Source organism: Brachyistius frenatus, unplaced genomic scaffold, assembly GCF_029030835.1.
Source record: "Brachyistius frenatus isolate BFR_SWC_R1_liver_20210118 unplaced genomic scaffold, ASM2903083v1 Contig_29, whole genome shotgun sequence".
Lineage (NCBI taxonomy): Eukaryota > Metazoa > Chordata > Actinopteri > Embiotocidae > Brachyistius > Brachyistius frenatus.
Genome location: NW_027210628.1, coordinates 3,301,624 through 3,317,483, shown reverse-complemented (window position 1 = coordinate 3,317,483; position 15,860 = coordinate 3,301,624). Strand labels below are relative to the sequence as shown.

Genomic DNA, 15,860 nt, shown 5'->3' with positions numbered 1-15,860 from the left:
CATGGTGACGAATCCAAACCGGAGATCATCGGCGCTCTTTTCAAACCTCTTTACCGCGGAAACATGTCAAGTCAGGAGTCAACGACCGTCTAACGCTCACGGATAAATACACGTACGGTTATAATGCAGCTGCTGCAAGTAACCGGTCCAAGAAACGGGTTTAATGTCGGGGATGTAGAATTGCATTGACGTTGGCGGAGCTAACGTTAGCCGTCAGGAAAGCGCTGCGCTTCCACGCAAAGTAAGTTGGAAACCTGAGATTTGACACTTAACTAGTTGGTTAAAGGAAGTCAGACGTAACTAACTAGCTGGCTACTGTTAGAAAAAGCGACTGGCTCGATGTGTAACGACAGCATGCTAATGTTGGTTCATTATTAACCTACTTAACGTTAAGCTCGCTACGTAACGTCAGCAAACATCATATGCTGTCGCGTTTACGGTCCTCTGTAAACTTCAGTGTCGTCGTTAAGATGTACGCGTGTTGCATATTTAACGTTGTAGTAAATTCTGATTCCAGCCAACCTGTTGGCCCATGTGACCGGTGCTCTCCTGGACTGTGGTAACACCACTGATCACAGCCATGAACAGCAGCGCGGAGAGGAAGTTCGTCAATCTGCGGAAGCGTCTGGATCAGCTGGGCTACCGACACCCGCTGGGAATAGAGTCGCTGCCCCTGGTGGAGAAACTCTTCAGGTGAGACCTTTAAACCCTCTCTGCACCTGCTATCGTCCCATTAACACCGCCCCGGTCAATCGCAGCTGGTCAGATGAAGTTCAGGCACGTCATCCTCTGTGTTCACAGTGATCTGATCCACACAACCGAGAGCCTGCGCAATGTCAAACTGTCAGCAGGGAAGACTGAGAAAGAAAGCAGAAACTGCGACGCTCTTCTGGAGCCGTACAGGACAGAGAATGGCCGGGTGATCAGGGAAAACAACGAGCTGCACCTCGAGCTGCTGAAGCTGAAGGAAGAGAAGGAACGTGCCGGCAGAGGTAAAGTACTGTGCCTTTCTGAACCATTGTCCCACACTCATCACCTGTATCAACAAAAGCATTGTTTCTTAACCCCACATAATCCTGTCTGGTTGCAGAGCTCAAAATCCACATCAGAAAACTGGACCATGAGACATCTGACCTGAAGTTTTTAAATAATCAGTATGTGCATAAGGTTCGCAGCCTGGAGAAGGACAGCAAGGCCAAAGCTGAGCGCATCCAGCAGCTGCAGGAGAAGAACATGCAAGCCGTTGTGCAGACGCCAGGTAGCGTCACATCCTCTGACCTGTACTCTTTGGCAAAAGTGATGGTTGGCATCTTGAGTAAAAAAAAATTGGATCCTTCTTTGCTCTCTCACACTTTCTAAGGTGGAAAAAAGCGCAGTATTCCTTTTCGACGGCAGAGAATGCAGATCGACGAGCTCACACCTCCCTCTTCTAGATCATGTTATCCTGTGCTGCAGCCTGATGATCCATACGTCGCTGACCTACTGCAGCTGGCAGATGGAAGGTTTGTTTTCCTGCGTGGCAGCTGAACTGTGTTACTGGGTGTGGTGGCAGTTGCTTGATGAATGTGTTGACAGTTGATGCTTGCAGCTGAGATATTTCTTCTTGACTCCCTGCAATTTTGTAGAATTCACGAGCTACAGGAAGACATCATTAAAGTCAAACGAGACCTGGAAAAAGCTCAAGACTTTATAAAACATTTAAATACTCAGGTGAGCAATTTATGAGACACGTATTGAATTTCATAATGTTGTCCTGCTGGTAGTTAGGCCTCACTTTATTTTGTTAATACTTCTGTCAGGTGGAGGAGAGGGACAAAGAGATTGGGCGTCTGAATCGCTCCCTCAGTGGAGGACGACCTCATGATGTCGTTTACCTTGAAGCTCAGAACGTCAGCAACGAGAAACTGATCACCCATCTTAACCTTCAGGCAAGCACAGCAGCAGTCACAGCAGAGGGAATGCTTTTATCATGCAGTATGAGGGAGTCATTAAACACTTCTCTGGAAGAAAAGGTGTCTTATTGGTCACTTACTTGCTAACTGTAATCTGTTGCTCTCTGTGTTACACAGATTGAATACCTACAGGAGACCAAGAGGACTCTGGAGCAGAAGATAGAAGGACTGCAGCAGAAGAAGGTGGACGCCTCCAGCGAAGTGGCCAATCTCTCTTTAAAGAACCTGGAGCTGTGTGAAGAGCTGACGCACATAGACGACCTGGCCAAGCAGATGGAGATTGACAAGGAGCGCGTGTTGGAAACTGCTGACATTGAGCTGCTAGAAACTAAAGTGAGAATATGAAGAAACCAGGTGACATAGAATATCGTTATAAGTGAGGAAGGTAACAAAGTCTGATTTAATACGATGAAAACAATCCTGAAAAACTATTTTCTGTCTCAACAGAAAGAAATTCAAAGGCAGCAGGAAATAATTGGACAATTGGAGGATGTCATCACAAAATTAAGAATGGTATGTAGAGTACACGGAAACATATGTGGAGGAAGATGTTGGTACTCTTACAGCTCATTAAAACGATGCGTCATTCTTCGTGAAAAGTGATCAAATTAAAAGCCGTTGTCTGGTGTACACCTGCATACCTTTAGTACAGTATACAACAAAGCAACGAATGTTTGAAAAGATCATTTTTGGTTCTTCTACAAAGATTATTCTAAAATGGACCAGACAGATTCTTTTATTAGTATCACTTATATCTTCCATCTTGTAATCAGTCATTCAATCCATTTAAATGGAAACAACTGGTCACTCTGGTGTTTGGTATCATTGTGTGTACCACACTTAACACGGACCAGAGAAAGCAGAGGACAGATATACAAAACATCGCACTGTCCTGAAATGTTGTTCTATGAGCTCTGATCTGAATCCGATCAATGGAGAGAGCTGAAACATGCAGTCTGGAGAAGACACCCTTCAAACCTGAGACAGCTGGAGAGGTTTTCTCTGGAAGAGTGAACCAAACTACTCGTTGACATGCAGAAGTCCCACTGAGATCAACAGAAATCGGTTGTTTTCAGTGATGAACTCTGAAGTCTGTGTAACAACATTTTAGGTTAAGGGGCCCGTCATTTTTGTCTATGGTATTTCCATTTGTTTCATTATAAGACATATTCAATTAAATCAAATGCAAAGTCAGATTTTTATTAAATATGGAATAAACAATGATGGAGGCTGATTACTTTTGTCAGTTTCTAGTTTTTTCAGAGACATTGTTTCTTCTTTACCAACAAATTCCTTCTGCATTCTGTTCTTACTCCACATTTTCCTAATAAGAATATGATTGAACTTCTGTATATAACTGATTCAGAGTAGACATAAACCAGTGTTCCTTGAAACGATTAAATTCAGGAGCATTCTGGAGGTGACTTTGAGAATGACCGTCTCAGAGATCAGCTGGTGGAGGTCAAAGAGCAGAATGAGAAGATGGAGGGACTGGTGAACTTCTTGGAGGACGAGAAAATCCGACTGCAGGACAAAGTAGGAAAAATGATGGCAGCGGGTACGTTTTGTATATCTCAGCTATTCTTACATCAGCTCGGCATTGTTTACATTTTCATATGACTGCCTTGCTGCTGTTTCCTAGACAAAGACCTGGTGCTGGAGTTGGAGGCCATGCGTGCTAAACATGGTGTTTGTGGAAGGGAACGCTCCCCATCTCGTCTCGATGCATTCGTCAAGAGCCTGGAGGAGGAGAGGGATTACTACCGCCAGGAGGCCGAGCGCTACAAAAGAGCCAGAGGAGGTGGAGGTCTGGACTTAAGCCCCAGTCGTAGTCCGAGCAGAGGAAGGAGTCCAAGGTCTAAAGGAATCAGGGTGAGAGACAAGATGACAAAAAACAAAACTTCATTACTATTAATAAAGGTAATTTCTCATAAAAATGATGCAAAGTGTTTTGGCTGCACATTTTTAGGGAGCAGCTGCAGAGACAGAACTGCGTCTCTTAGTCAAGGAAAGAGACGAGCTGAAGGCCACTGTGTTGGACTTCGAGAAGCACATGGAGGACATTCAGAACAACGTGAAGGCCCTCAGCACTGAGAGAGACAATTTCAAAACCCTCTTTAAACAAGTAAGCTGTCGAGCCAGTCTACCATACAACTGTAACTCTACTGCACACTTTATATGGACCAAATGTTCTCGGTCATTTAGGCTCAAGACGACCTGAGGCTGGCCCGTAGCAAAGATATGACCGCTGACGTCTTGAAACTGCAGGAGAAGATGAAACGGGCAGAACTCCAAATTGAGCACATCACCACTGAAAGAGACACACTGATGGAGAGGTTAAAGGTCAGTGCCGAGTTATGGCTGTCACTGTGCACTATTCTGATGCCCTTTTATGGTCTTTTGGAGAAGAAATAGTCGCTATTGAAACACCATTATATGCGGTACACATCCTAATTGCTCCACCACTGGTCTTAGTTGATGTCAGTGATTCATTCTGTCACCGACTGTTACGACTTCATGATGACTTCCTGCAAAGTTAAAGGTGCCCTGTGAAGTTTCCTTGTAGGCAAAGAAGGTATATTTATATTCAGTGTTACTCATTATGCATATCCTTGAGGTTTAACAAAACATGTGCACAACCAGTTTCTTTTAAAAGTTGAAATCCTTCATTGTTTACATCCACATGTACTTCCCTGCCACTGCCAGCATATTTCTTATTATCTTATTATCACCACCTGTAGGTCAGTGAAACAGTATCACATGATTAGTCAGAAGGTATATTGTTCCACCCGTGTGCGTAAAAGTGGCTCAACTCACTACTAGAAGTAAAAAAGAACTAATGGGGTATCGGTAAGTATAGCTTAAGTAGTTTTGGGTTCCAAACTAAGACAATGATATGGCACCGACCAAATTGTTTCAATACTATTGAGTGTCAAAACAATATTATATCATTTGGTACCAATTTTCAATACTTAGCCACATCCACACTAAAACCTTTTCATTTTAAAACACATAATCTTGTCTATCTTTGCGCAGGACTAAATCTCATCAGCATCAGTGAGCCGAGACAGCGTTTCCCTTACAGAGGCATAAGTTGGGCGGCTTGCCCAGATCAAATTACTTTGTTTCAATTTGAGATTAGAGCCTTAGTTCACTCTTTACAACAAGTCTTCGACCACACACCTGTCTTGAGTTGTGTGCGCTGCTGCAACTGTGAACTGGAGGCATCTCTGTGCAGCCAACTAACCAGCATCTATCAATAGACTGCATGTGAAGTGTTTAAGGAACATCTGTAAATGGTAGGTACAGAAAGAAACCTGTCGAACATCTGAAGATACGCAGCGCTTGGCTTGAGTGTACGATTTGCTGGAATTCAGAGCTGCCATGATCAATAAATTGATCAGACAATTTTGACAGGAAATTAACAGGGTTTAATAATAAAAATTTCGTTTCAATCATTTGCATGAACCAAAAACACCTGAAGATCACTGGCATCTTGTAAACAAGTTTTACAATTTAGAATGGAAACCACTATGATTAACATGAATGTCTTCTCTATTTGCATGTTGCGCAGAATTTAGCTCTCACAGACAAACAAGAGGAGAGGAGGATTGCTGACCTGGAGAATGCAGTTGAGAGGGTGAGTGATGTGTATAAATCTGTCCAAATATTATCCCCAACCAAGTGCTCATAATGTAGGAAATCTCATTGTTATAATGAAACATGCTCCGACGTCGGTGCTGAATAGGATTGTGTTGCTGTGTGTTTACCCGTCACGTTGGTGTGTTGTGGGGTTGTAGATGGAGCGGGAAAGACTGGACCTGCGCTCACAGGTGTGTCTGCTGAAGCAGAACAAGGAGGCTGCGGAGGAGGAGCTGAAGGTTCGAGTCTCTGCTCTGGTCCACAACGTAGAGGAGGTCACCCAGCAGAGGGCCGAGTCCAGCGCTCTGAGGTTTGAAACAGACGGTCACACAGTGGTGGGTTGTGTATATCTGATGTGTCCTCTTCCACCGCAGGGCTTGTCTGACAGAATTGACCAACGGGGCGATTATTTGTCAGAAATTCTGACTTCAAATACAAATTCGCTAAATGATTTAGTACATTATTAAAATGTGTCCGGATCAACAGAAGCTGACTGGTTTCTTTACACTACCCATTATAGTGGCATTGCACTTGTCTCAGTCTGTCATCTCCTAAAACGTCATTTTGTTCCTGTCAAAGAATGAACCAAAGTGAAATGATGACTTTCTGCTGCAGTAAGGGATTGTTGTTTGTGTTGCCACCACATTTTTGACTTGTCTGTCTGTCTTTCTGTCTGTCTGTAGGCTGCTGCAGGAGCAGATGGAGCAGTCCCTGTCTGATACTCAACACAGGCTGTCGGTGAAGATGAACGAGCTGCACGCTGCCCGTGGGCAGATTGAAAAACTTGAGGAGATAATAGGTGAACATGCTGCGACGCTTGATGTTGTTGTTGTTTTTTCTCTGCACCTGCCTGGCTGTATGCTTAATTTCGGTTTGTCTGCCAGGGGAGCTGAGTCAGCAGAGCTCCAAACACAAGCAGGATGTAGTTGTTCTTCACAAGTCAGTCACTTCCATGGATAGAGCGAAGGATGCTCTGCAGGATGAGGTGGATCAAAAGACTGAGAAACTGGTTGCTGTCCAAGAGTACCTATCTAAGAAGGTAGCCATCCTAACATCACATCAACATTACACGCTTTTATTAAAGGATGGGTTCATATGTCTGCCTGAATACTCAATTGCCCATATTTACATTGAAAAATGATTGCTGAAATCATTCCTTCTATCCATACTAGCTGTAAAAAGTTGCCCTGTTAATGTAGTTCCAGTGTAAGTGATGAAGGACTAAATCCTTTTTTTCAAAAATGCTTAGTTAAGTGTAACTTTCAGCAGTTTCCATCAGTCAAATCAGGTGTGTTTCGCTTCAAAAGTTGTTAAAAGTGTTTTAGTGCAGAAATCACCCTTTTTTTTATTACCGGTTCTCCCCCTGCAGGTAAATACAGTCAGGGGAAAGAGACTGAGAGGACTTTGCACTAAAATGACCTTAAACTGAGAGGAACCCACTTGATTTGGCCGACTGACAGTCCTCATATAAACTCGGGATAAACATTCCTGAACAGAAAGAGGATCACATTAATAAAAGATCGCTTCATGGCCATTGTGAAGCCAATTAATAATTATAATGGCCGTTAACTTTTTCCATGTACAGACTTGTGACTATTGTATTAAAATCGTCTTAAAATTTGCAGCTATCCTTTGAAAATGAAAGGTCCCATATTATATGAATTCAGATTACCGTTTCTTTTTTGATCATAAAACAGGTCTAGTTGCTATATGAATACTTTGAAAGTGTGAAAACATTCAGTCCACAGAGAAATACCCACTTTCCGCATTCAACAACTCTGCTGTTTGGACTTCTGTACGTTTGTGATGTCACAAAATCACACTGATGTTGTATGTCCGCCCTCAGCAAATCCCACAGTCCAACATTTTATGTGGAAGAAAACAGAGTGCTCATTCTGTTGTAGAGCTAACAAGGTACAACAAAACCTGTGCTTGGCCTGGACATGTGTCACTCAGAAGGGGGTCAGCCAATCAGAAGAGCAGAAGACACGAAACAGCCGAGTAGTAGAGCTCCAGAGAGAATCTTCCTCGTGAGGATGTAAAATGATACCGAGATGGTTTTTGATACTTATAACGACATAAATATTTACTACGAGTATGAAGACTGCAACAGTATAACTAATGTGAGGAGATGGGTTGTGTTTAAAGAGTCCTAATGAGGCATAATTCTTTGGTATTTACACAGGAGAAGACCCTTGAAGATGTAAGACTCACAGTCAAAAACATGGACAACTCATTAGCGTGAGTATTGTGCCCTCAAGGTTCCATGTTGTTTTTTTAATACGACTAAATGTCATTACAAAAAGCCCCTCAAGAAATCACCAGTTCCTCTCAATAAACTGATATAACTTTGGTCATGTGGTAATTTTAAACCTTTCAGTCAGCTGCAAGGAGCGTTGAACAGCCGAGAGAGGGAGATAACCAGTCTGAGGAGGCAGCTGGATGTGTCTGTGGAGGAACTGTCAGGACTGAAGAGAGACAAAGACATCACAAACAGAGAGAATAGGAGGCTGCAAGACGACCTGACCACGATGACCAGGGAGAACCAGGTAAATAATCAACATCAATGTCATCAATCAGTGGTGGTTTCATTGAAGCAAAAAAAAAAATTAAAAAAAATAACACCAGCTCCTCTTGTCTTTTTGTCCAGACTGTACATGTGGAAATGGAGGAGGCTTTGCATGAACGGGACGAGCTGAAACTGAGGATCCACGCTTACATTTCTGAAGTGTCCAGCATAGAGAAGCTGATGGCCACAAAGGCAAGAGAAAACTATACCCCAACAGCTGTTTGAGGCTCGATATGGTTGATAACATTCATTCTGATACAGTCTGGTCAGTGCAACTTTATGTATTAGAAGTACCTGGACACCCTGTAGAGCTCCTTTGCTGACTGTTGACCTACAGGAGCAGGAGAACAGGGATTTGCTGGAGCGCTTCAGGATGGCCCACTCTGAGATGGAGGAGAGGGAGCAGAAGCTGCAGCAGGCTGAAGGCCGAAACAACTCCATCCGCCTGGAGCTGCTCTCCTCGGACACAGAACGCAGACACCTCCGAGACACTGTCGGACACCAGGAGAGAGAAATTCAGCAGGTAAAACCTGGGAGGAAAAAAAAATGATTTGAGGAAGATTTCTAACAGCTGTTCGAGGTCAATTACGAAAACACTCTAGGCGAGTCTTTATGCTAGTGTGTATTAAAGATACCTTTCTCCCTGCTGACCCTCCAAGCACATGCAGGCGCTGCAGGCTTATGAGACCCAAGTGTCCTCGCTGGTTCGTGGGATGTCCCAACTGGAGGAGGAGCTACACGAAGCACAGGAGGAGAAGAGCGGTCTCGTCTCAGATCTGGCTTCTGTCAGGGAGCTCTGTGTCAAACTGGACTCCGGCAAAGAGCTCACTGTACGTCATCTCACCTCCAAGAGCATGAACCTCGAGAGGGTGAGGCCTGCTGTGGTTTTTCACGTTTTCAAGCACTCGTCTTCTGAACTGGTTGCATCCCACTGAGCATGCACGATGCCGCTGCAGTGATCCGTCTTGTCATATTTATCCTTTCTGTTTTTAGGTCACGGGAGAACTGGAGGATGTTCGGTCGGAGGCGGAGATACTGAAGAAGCAACTAGCCAGTGAGAGGCTGACTGTGCGTAACCTGGAGACACTGCTCTCCACCAACCGGCACAAGGAGTTCCAAACACACCTGACAGCCAGCGAGAAGGAGTCAGAGCTCAAAGTCCTACGTGACAGGCTCGCCCTGGCTGACTGCAAAACGTAAATGCATCCAGTTCAGTAAACTGGTTTGAACTGAAGAGAATGTGATTTTTGAGAGTTGATGAATATTGTTGTTGTGTGTGCACATAAAGTGCAGAGCATGCCAGGGAGGTGTCCCAGCTCCGAGGGAAAGTGTCTCAGCTGCAGACGGAGATGGACGTCCTGAAAAGACAGCTGACCAGTGAGCGCTTTGAACGGTGAGCACCATTATCAATGTCATTTTCAGGTCAATGGCACTATCAATGCATCTCCTGATTATTTTCTGGAGCAATCAAATTATTTAAAAGGTCCCATTTTTTAAACCATTTTTGTGTTTTATTTGCAGTCTTGAATTCCGTAAGAAGTTATTTGTGCTTTGAAGCCCCAAAAAACCAGCTCAGTGTCGTTTTACATGTTCTCTTTTAAGCTTCTCTGGAACTCTAGTAAGAACAGGCTGTTTTGTGTCTGTGCCTTTAGGGCGCATTGATATCAGTGACCCTCTGCTCTGATTGGCTGACTGAGTGCAGCACACCCAGGCCAACCACAGGTTCTCATCAGTCTTGTAGCTTGCTTACTCATTAAAAGAATGACTGCTACATTCAAGTTGGACAGTGCGCCATGCTGAGTTTATGACATCACAAACTCGCTGGAATCCAAACGGCCCAATACCAGCTGTGTATTTCTCCGTGGACTGAGTAATATGACACCTTTGCAGTGATTATACAGCAGATAGACCTGCTTTATAATCCACAAAGGAATTCAAATCTGAATTTATACAATATGCTACCTTTAAATTAATCCATTTGTTTGCCAGAGTCCAAGGTGACCTCTTCAGGTGGTTTGTACAACCAACACTGCAAACCTTTGCATGCACATTGAATGTAGCTATTTAACTATTTTACCTGCACGTCGGCTACTAGAGAACAGGAGGATGTTGTTATCGCTTTAATAGGAACATACCAGACAGCTGTTTTAATGGGGGCAGCCTGGCTAGCAACCAAAAGACATAAAATACTGTTCTGGAGTGGTGCCACCCAGAGAAAGCAGAAAGCAGATTAAACTGTATATGATGGTACAGTCAGCAGACAACAGCCATTCAAGAGGGAGAACTTGTCATATACAGTGAACCCTCGTTTTTCGCGGGGGTTACGTTCCAAATAGAAACCGTGATAGGCGAAATCCGTGAAGTAGTAACCTTTATTTTACAATTGAAATAGATAGAACTGGACGTTAAATATATCTACGTTACATATAGTCGTAATGTGATTTCAATGCACGATGCAAATCCGTGAAGCAGCGAGACCGTGAAAGGTGAACCGCGTTATAGCGAGGGTTCACTGTACAGCCAAATAAATATGTGCTGTGTTTGTAGTTGCATGACTTACTAGTGTACGGTACACGGCATTTTTTAATCCAGCTGCTAAATGGCATTGATGTACATCGTAATTCAAGCCAGTGACTTAACCCAACTGAAGCCTCACTGACAGAGAAAATCAACATGTTTTTGTCAGGCTATTCTGGCATTAAATATTCATAATCAATACATACAGGCAAAGTAAATATGTACACAAGGTTAAAAAAAAAAAGTGAACACATTAATTGCCGTGGGTATGAAGGAATTATACAAAAAGTGTTATAGTTACACTTAGAGTAACAATTTAGATGATGCTAAAGGCTTCGAGAATGTTTGGTTCAGGTACCTTGAAAGTCCTTGAAAAGGTGCTTGAAGAAGCAGCACAAACCCTCCACCCAACTACATGCAGAAAGATGTAATAAGACACTGAGCATAAAAACAGCTGTCTGATGTCGTCTCACTGCCTCTGTCCTCAGTGAAAGGGCGGTTCAGGAGATGCGCAGACAGGGTTTGTCTTTCTCGTCCCTGCAAAGCTCATCGTCCCTCAACATCTCCGGCAGTCCTCACCACGCCTCCCCAGAGCGCTCCATCCTCCGAACTCTCGATCGCTCCACTGACAAGTCATCAGACAAGTAAGGCTTTAGACGTGAAAATGATGACGCCGCTTTTTATTAATTAAAAAGCACAGAATCGGAGTGAAAGACGATGGAAACCAAATCGGTCTCTAAAACCAAAAATAACAAACTTCTTTCCCACGTCTTTCCAGGAGCGTGAGCTTCAGGCATTAACGACCGGGAAGACAAATGAAGCCGCCGATGCGTGAGTCACAAACCACTCGAAGCTTGAAGTCCTGAGTCTGGACATGAAATATGAAAGCCTCAATAAACGTTGACATGAATTAGCTTGTAGAATATCTCAGGGCCGCCTTATTGTTCGTCCAGCCAGACACACCCAGGAAGAAAAAAGACCTGCGTCATACTAAAGAGAATGACACGTCTTTCATTTCAACACATTCTTGCTTTTCCTATTCAAGTATCCAACGTCTCATGAATACTTCTTACACCACAAAGCGTAAACTCTGTCAGTATGTTGTACAGCCACTGATAAAAAAAAAATAGGATTCAGCTTTGTGTATTTATTCTAACCCTGACATGTAGCAACTTCAGTGTTGTTGTTGTTTTTTTTATCCCTGGACTTTTGTGTATGATGTTTAATATTCATGTTTTTTTTAATGCTTTAAATTATTATATTATTCACAAAATAAAGCGATACAAAAATAAGAAACTGCAAAAAGGTGTACGTTACAAAATGTGAACATCACTTTTATTAGATGGTAAATAGTTCAAATGTTACAGGAAAAAGAGGAGAGACGGGAATGAGAGTCTGTGACTTAAGAAAGAAACGAGCTTGATTTGAAACCCTCGACCGTCCCAGTACAACGCTCCGTGTTTTAGCCTGCTAAACCACCGAATGCCCGCTGAAACCATTAAATGTTTACCGAAGTCTACAGCAGATGAAGAAACCGTCCAAACACAACGTCGGGTCTCGCAACCGTCGTAACATTTCCATCGTTGGAGGAGGCGCGTTGAAAAAGTTCTGAGTCTGTTCGCACAAACGAAGCGCTGCAAAGAAACGAGCACGGAGCAGAGGGAAGCAAAACCCGCCGTCAGTAAATGTTCCAAGTTACATCGCGTGATCAACATCAGCGCCTGTTTCCCAAATGTTCCGCTGACCACTGGTACGCGCGCATTTGCGATTTCACCATTGACTTGTTGTGCATGGTGAATTGATCCGTCGGGGTCGGACTGTAAACTGAGTTGCACAGCGATGTTCCGAGAGACGACATTCGGCACAATACAATCACGACCGCATTTAGCTCCCTGCGACTTCTATCTGCTCCTCAGACATTTTACACAAACATTTGAAATCCTCAAGTTTGGGGTCCATTGTGAAATTGTAACTGTACAAAGCATACACGTTGTTTAAGCAACGTAACTTGGAATACTTGCTCACAGAGGTCGTAGCTTCCCCCTGCTCCAGTGTTTAGTTCTGTTTGTGTATAAAAGGAACAGTCTCTGAACTTTTTGATTGACCCTTGTTTACTGAATTGGTTCATTTACTGTAACAGTCCATATAAACTATGTAACTAATTCTTTCGTATTTAATTTCAAGCTTTAGTGGTTTTGAAGTCGAACCTCCTTCTCTTCCAATAATCTGCACTTTGCAACGACGTGCAGAAATCTCAAGTAAAAATGTGTAACAGCTCTTAAAAATACTGTTTGTTCCCGAGGAATAAAAATAGTACAAATGATTCTCTAAAAAAAATAATCTGAGCACTATAAAACATAGCACGTCTAATGCCGGCAGTGTTCAGTGGTTGTGTTGGGGAGGGCATACGTGAATAGAGAAAAGTCTAAAATGTACTTGGGCAGGAGCTCCCTCAGCAGCTTCTGTGGTAACCTGCACAAATAATAGTGTAGCGTCTCCGTGGTGACCGGCTTGTACCACGTTTGCCTCTCCGGGAAGTGAACAAAGGAGGGCGCTCCGATGCGCTGGAGCACAAACTCGGAGTCACTTTCGAGGTGCTCATAGGAGCCGATGAAATCATAGGGAACAGCACAAGGTTGGCACAAGTTGTACATGGGCATCCAGTGCTCATTCATGCGCTCCACATCCTCATCCAGCAAGTAGCGGACGAACTCCGCAAAGGTGACATCATCTCCTTTGACCGATGCGTCTTTGGCGCGACCCTTTCTGTACCGCTTTACGATCTCCGCGCCGTACTTTTTCTGGTAGGACTCGATCTCTCCGAACTTGTTCCTGTACGCGGAGAGCAGGCGCTCCATGGGCTCCCGCACAAACATGAACTTGAAGTAGTGCTTGAGGCGGTAGCGGATCTCATCCGGCTTCAGGGAGGACAGAAAGAGCAGGTCGCTGCGGTGGTCCATCTTGATGTTGACGTCCACGCTCTCCAGGGCTCCGCTCAGGACCTTGATGACCCGCTTCCAGTTGGAGCAGGCCACTTTGGGGACGTAGCAGTAGAGGAAGCGGTACTCGTCGTTCACCAGGATGTGCTGCAGCAGCGTCTTCCTCTGCAGGGGGCTCAGCGACCACACCGTGTGGGGCATGTTCTTCTGGCCGCACATGCTCCTGATGGTCCGGTTACGGATCTCCTGGAGGAACTAGACGTGAACACAAACCAGCGACTTAAAAGAAGCGTTCCACCAATTTTGATCAAAAACATCCGTTTGCAAGTCAGGTGTGAAGTTAGAAAGAGGCAGAGCAGGTTTAATGAAAAGACTATGAAGGTGCGTTATGGGAACAATGACCCATATCGGGACCTAAAGGACAGGACATCTCTGCCCCTCCTTAGACCGTTGGTGTTCCCTTAGAGCTCTCCAACTTTATGAAAGTGCAGTATTAAACTGATCTTCGAAGTGAACAAATGTTTGGAAGAGAGCAAAAGTAAGAAGTGATATTTAGAAGCATTTTTTTTTTTTTTTATAGAGGTTGCAGAAGTGGAAGGTAACACCACTTAAATGCCATTTAATCCATCTTTAAAGCCTTGTAGGAATGTTGATCACCAAACTCATTCGAAGGCATGTATGTACGAGTTTTAATGGGAAAATAACAAACAAGCGCGTCTATTACAGAAAGTCATATGTCCCTGAGGAAATGTCTCCAAAGCTTGTACTGTTTACGACGGATACACAACTGTTGCGAAATGCTTAGTACTGTACACAGTCTCGAGTGGGAACCAAATCTCCGCCGGCTACTTTCATCCTGCTCATTCGGATAAAACCGCACGTCGCGGCGCGTCCCCTTCTTTTACCTGAGACTCCACGTCCGCGGCGTCTGCGCTGCGTTTCCCAGCCTGTCGGATGAAGTCCAGCCGCCTGCCGTTACCCCGGGGTGAAGGCGTCTCCATGCTGTTCAGCATTCCTTTCTCTATCATGAGCAGCAGGCCTCCGGACGCGACGATCACCAGGAACGTCAGCACCGAAGGAAGCACGGCGGCGCTGCGGCGGACGGAGCCCGAGTTCACCGTTGTTCGGAAGTTTATGACCGAGCCGCTGCGGGCTCCTCCGCTCCGGTTCATCCCGTAGTCCTGCCGCCGAGGAAGCATACTTTGTGGCCCGCTTGTTTGTTTGATACCTGCCAGCTTTTTTTTATTATTTTTTTATTTTTTTTAAAGGTAACCACCACGAAAGAAAATAATGGTTGGTTACCTACCACGTACCCATTCTTAAGGTCAAAAGTACGTGAAGGGGGCAAACGTAAATGTAGCAATTCCGGTTTGAACTGTCAAAATAAAAGTGTTTCGACTAATACGCTGCGAACCTCAGTCGGAAGTTTATAGTGAAAATGAAGCACCACGTGTAATAATTAGTGTTATGTTAAATCATGTTCTCTAAAGGTTGTTATCAACTGAGCTGACTTTTTTAACAAGCTAACTGGAATGACTTTCAAATAAAAATCCTCCCTAATGCATTTTATTTCTAAAAAGCATAAACATTTATGTCGAAAATTCAGAGCACTTTTTTTTGTTTTGTTTTTTTACAAAATATCCTGTTTGCAGCCAGAGACGTTTCCACCAGCTTTGCTTACAAAAGGCTGATGCACAAGGAGGTGCTGCAAGCAGTCTTGTCCTCAGGACCTCCTCAGTGGGGAATGCTGAAGCGTCCCCATGCCAGCTGGGAGATGTAGTTCAGCTAGTGTTTTCTGGGTTTTCCTCAGTATTCAGCCATGGCTCAGCAGACCCTCAAATATTACAGTGTATAGCATCAAAATGTTTCAAAAATGTCTCTGCTCGTGTCTACCCATCCTTTCAGTATATGTATAAAGCTCACACAGCAGCTTCGAAAGGACTGAGCAATAATCATAACACTGAAATCATAATGGTCCAGCAGATGTATGAAGGCTGCAGAAGTGGAACGTAAACCCACTTAAATGCCATTTAATCCATCTTTAAAGCCTTGTAGGAATGTTGATCACCAAACTCATTCGAAGGCATGTATGTACGAGTTTTAATGGGAAAATAACAAACAAGCACGAAGAATATTATTATTTTTAAATGATGTTTGCTCTAAACCGGCTGTGTCTCATCCGCCCCGTCAAGAATGAGCTCATATCACTGTTTTTATGACAATAGTCTGATCCAACACTTG

The 15,860-nt window shown here is 44.0% G+C and overlaps 2 protein-coding genes across 2 annotated transcripts; one reads left to right on the top strand and one right to left on the bottom strand.

The window, feature by feature from the left end:
- The first annotated feature begins 12 nt into the window (after positions 1 to 12).
- Positions 13 to 12,081, top strand: cep135 (centrosomal protein 135). Its single transcript, XM_069699230.1, has 26 exons — positions 13 to 241; positions 518 to 693; positions 802 to 992; positions 1,091 to 1,258; positions 1,361 to 1,502; positions 1,626 to 1,710; positions 1,800 to 1,928; positions 2,070 to 2,285; positions 2,400 to 2,465; positions 3,360 to 3,510; positions 3,595 to 3,824; positions 3,922 to 4,077; positions 4,158 to 4,295; positions 5,527 to 5,592; positions 5,753 to 5,904; positions 6,278 to 6,393; positions 6,479 to 6,633; positions 7,780 to 7,835; positions 7,975 to 8,143; positions 8,245 to 8,355; positions 8,501 to 8,686; positions 8,823 to 9,032; positions 9,157 to 9,359; positions 9,452 to 9,556; positions 11,169 to 11,324; positions 11,459 to 12,081. The coding sequence occupies exons 2-26, from the start codon at positions 581 to 583 to the stop codon at positions 11,478 to 11,480; spliced, it is 3,492 nt and encodes a 1,163-aa protein (XP_069555331.1). The 5' UTR covers positions 13 to 241; positions 518 to 580; the 3' UTR covers positions 11,481 to 12,081.
- Positions 11,990 to 15,009, bottom strand: chst14 (carbohydrate (N-acetylgalactosamine 4-0) sulfotransferase 14). The gene is made up of 2 exons (XM_069699231.1): positions 14,525 to 15,009; positions 11,990 to 13,874 (listed from the first exon to the last, which is right to left on the bottom strand). The coding sequence occupies exons 1-2, from the start codon at positions 14,816 to 14,818 to the stop codon at positions 13,047 to 13,049; spliced, it is 1,122 nt and encodes a 373-aa protein (XP_069555332.1). The 5' UTR covers positions 14,819 to 15,009; the 3' UTR covers positions 11,990 to 13,046.
- Between the last annotated feature and the right edge of the window lie 851 nt (positions 15,010 to 15,860).

What these genes read in the sequence shown, in the direction of transcription:
- cep135 (XM_069699230.1), top strand. Translation starts at nt 581, where the DNA reads ATGAACAGCAGCGCGGAGAGGAAGTTCGTCAATCTGCGGAAGCGTCTG. An exon ending in CAAGGTCTAAAGGAATCAGG is followed by an intron (nt 3,825 to 3,921) that starts GTGAGAGACAAG and finishes GCACATTTTTAG; the next exon opens with GGAGCAGCTGCAGAGACAGA. An exon ending in AGAGCATGAACCTCGAGAGG is followed by an intron (nt 9,033 to 9,156) that starts GTGAGGCCTGCT and finishes TTCTGTTTTTAG; the next exon opens with GTCACGGGAGAACTGGAGGA.
- chst14 (XM_069699231.1), bottom strand. Translation starts at nt 14,818, where the DNA reads ATGCTTCCTCGGCGGCAGGACTACGGGATGAACCGGAGCGGAGGAGCC. An exon ending in CCGCGGACGTGGAGTCTCAG is followed by an intron (nt 13,875 to 14,524) that starts GTAAAAGAAGGG and finishes GTTCACGTCTAG; the next exon opens with TTCCTCCAGGAGATCCGTAA.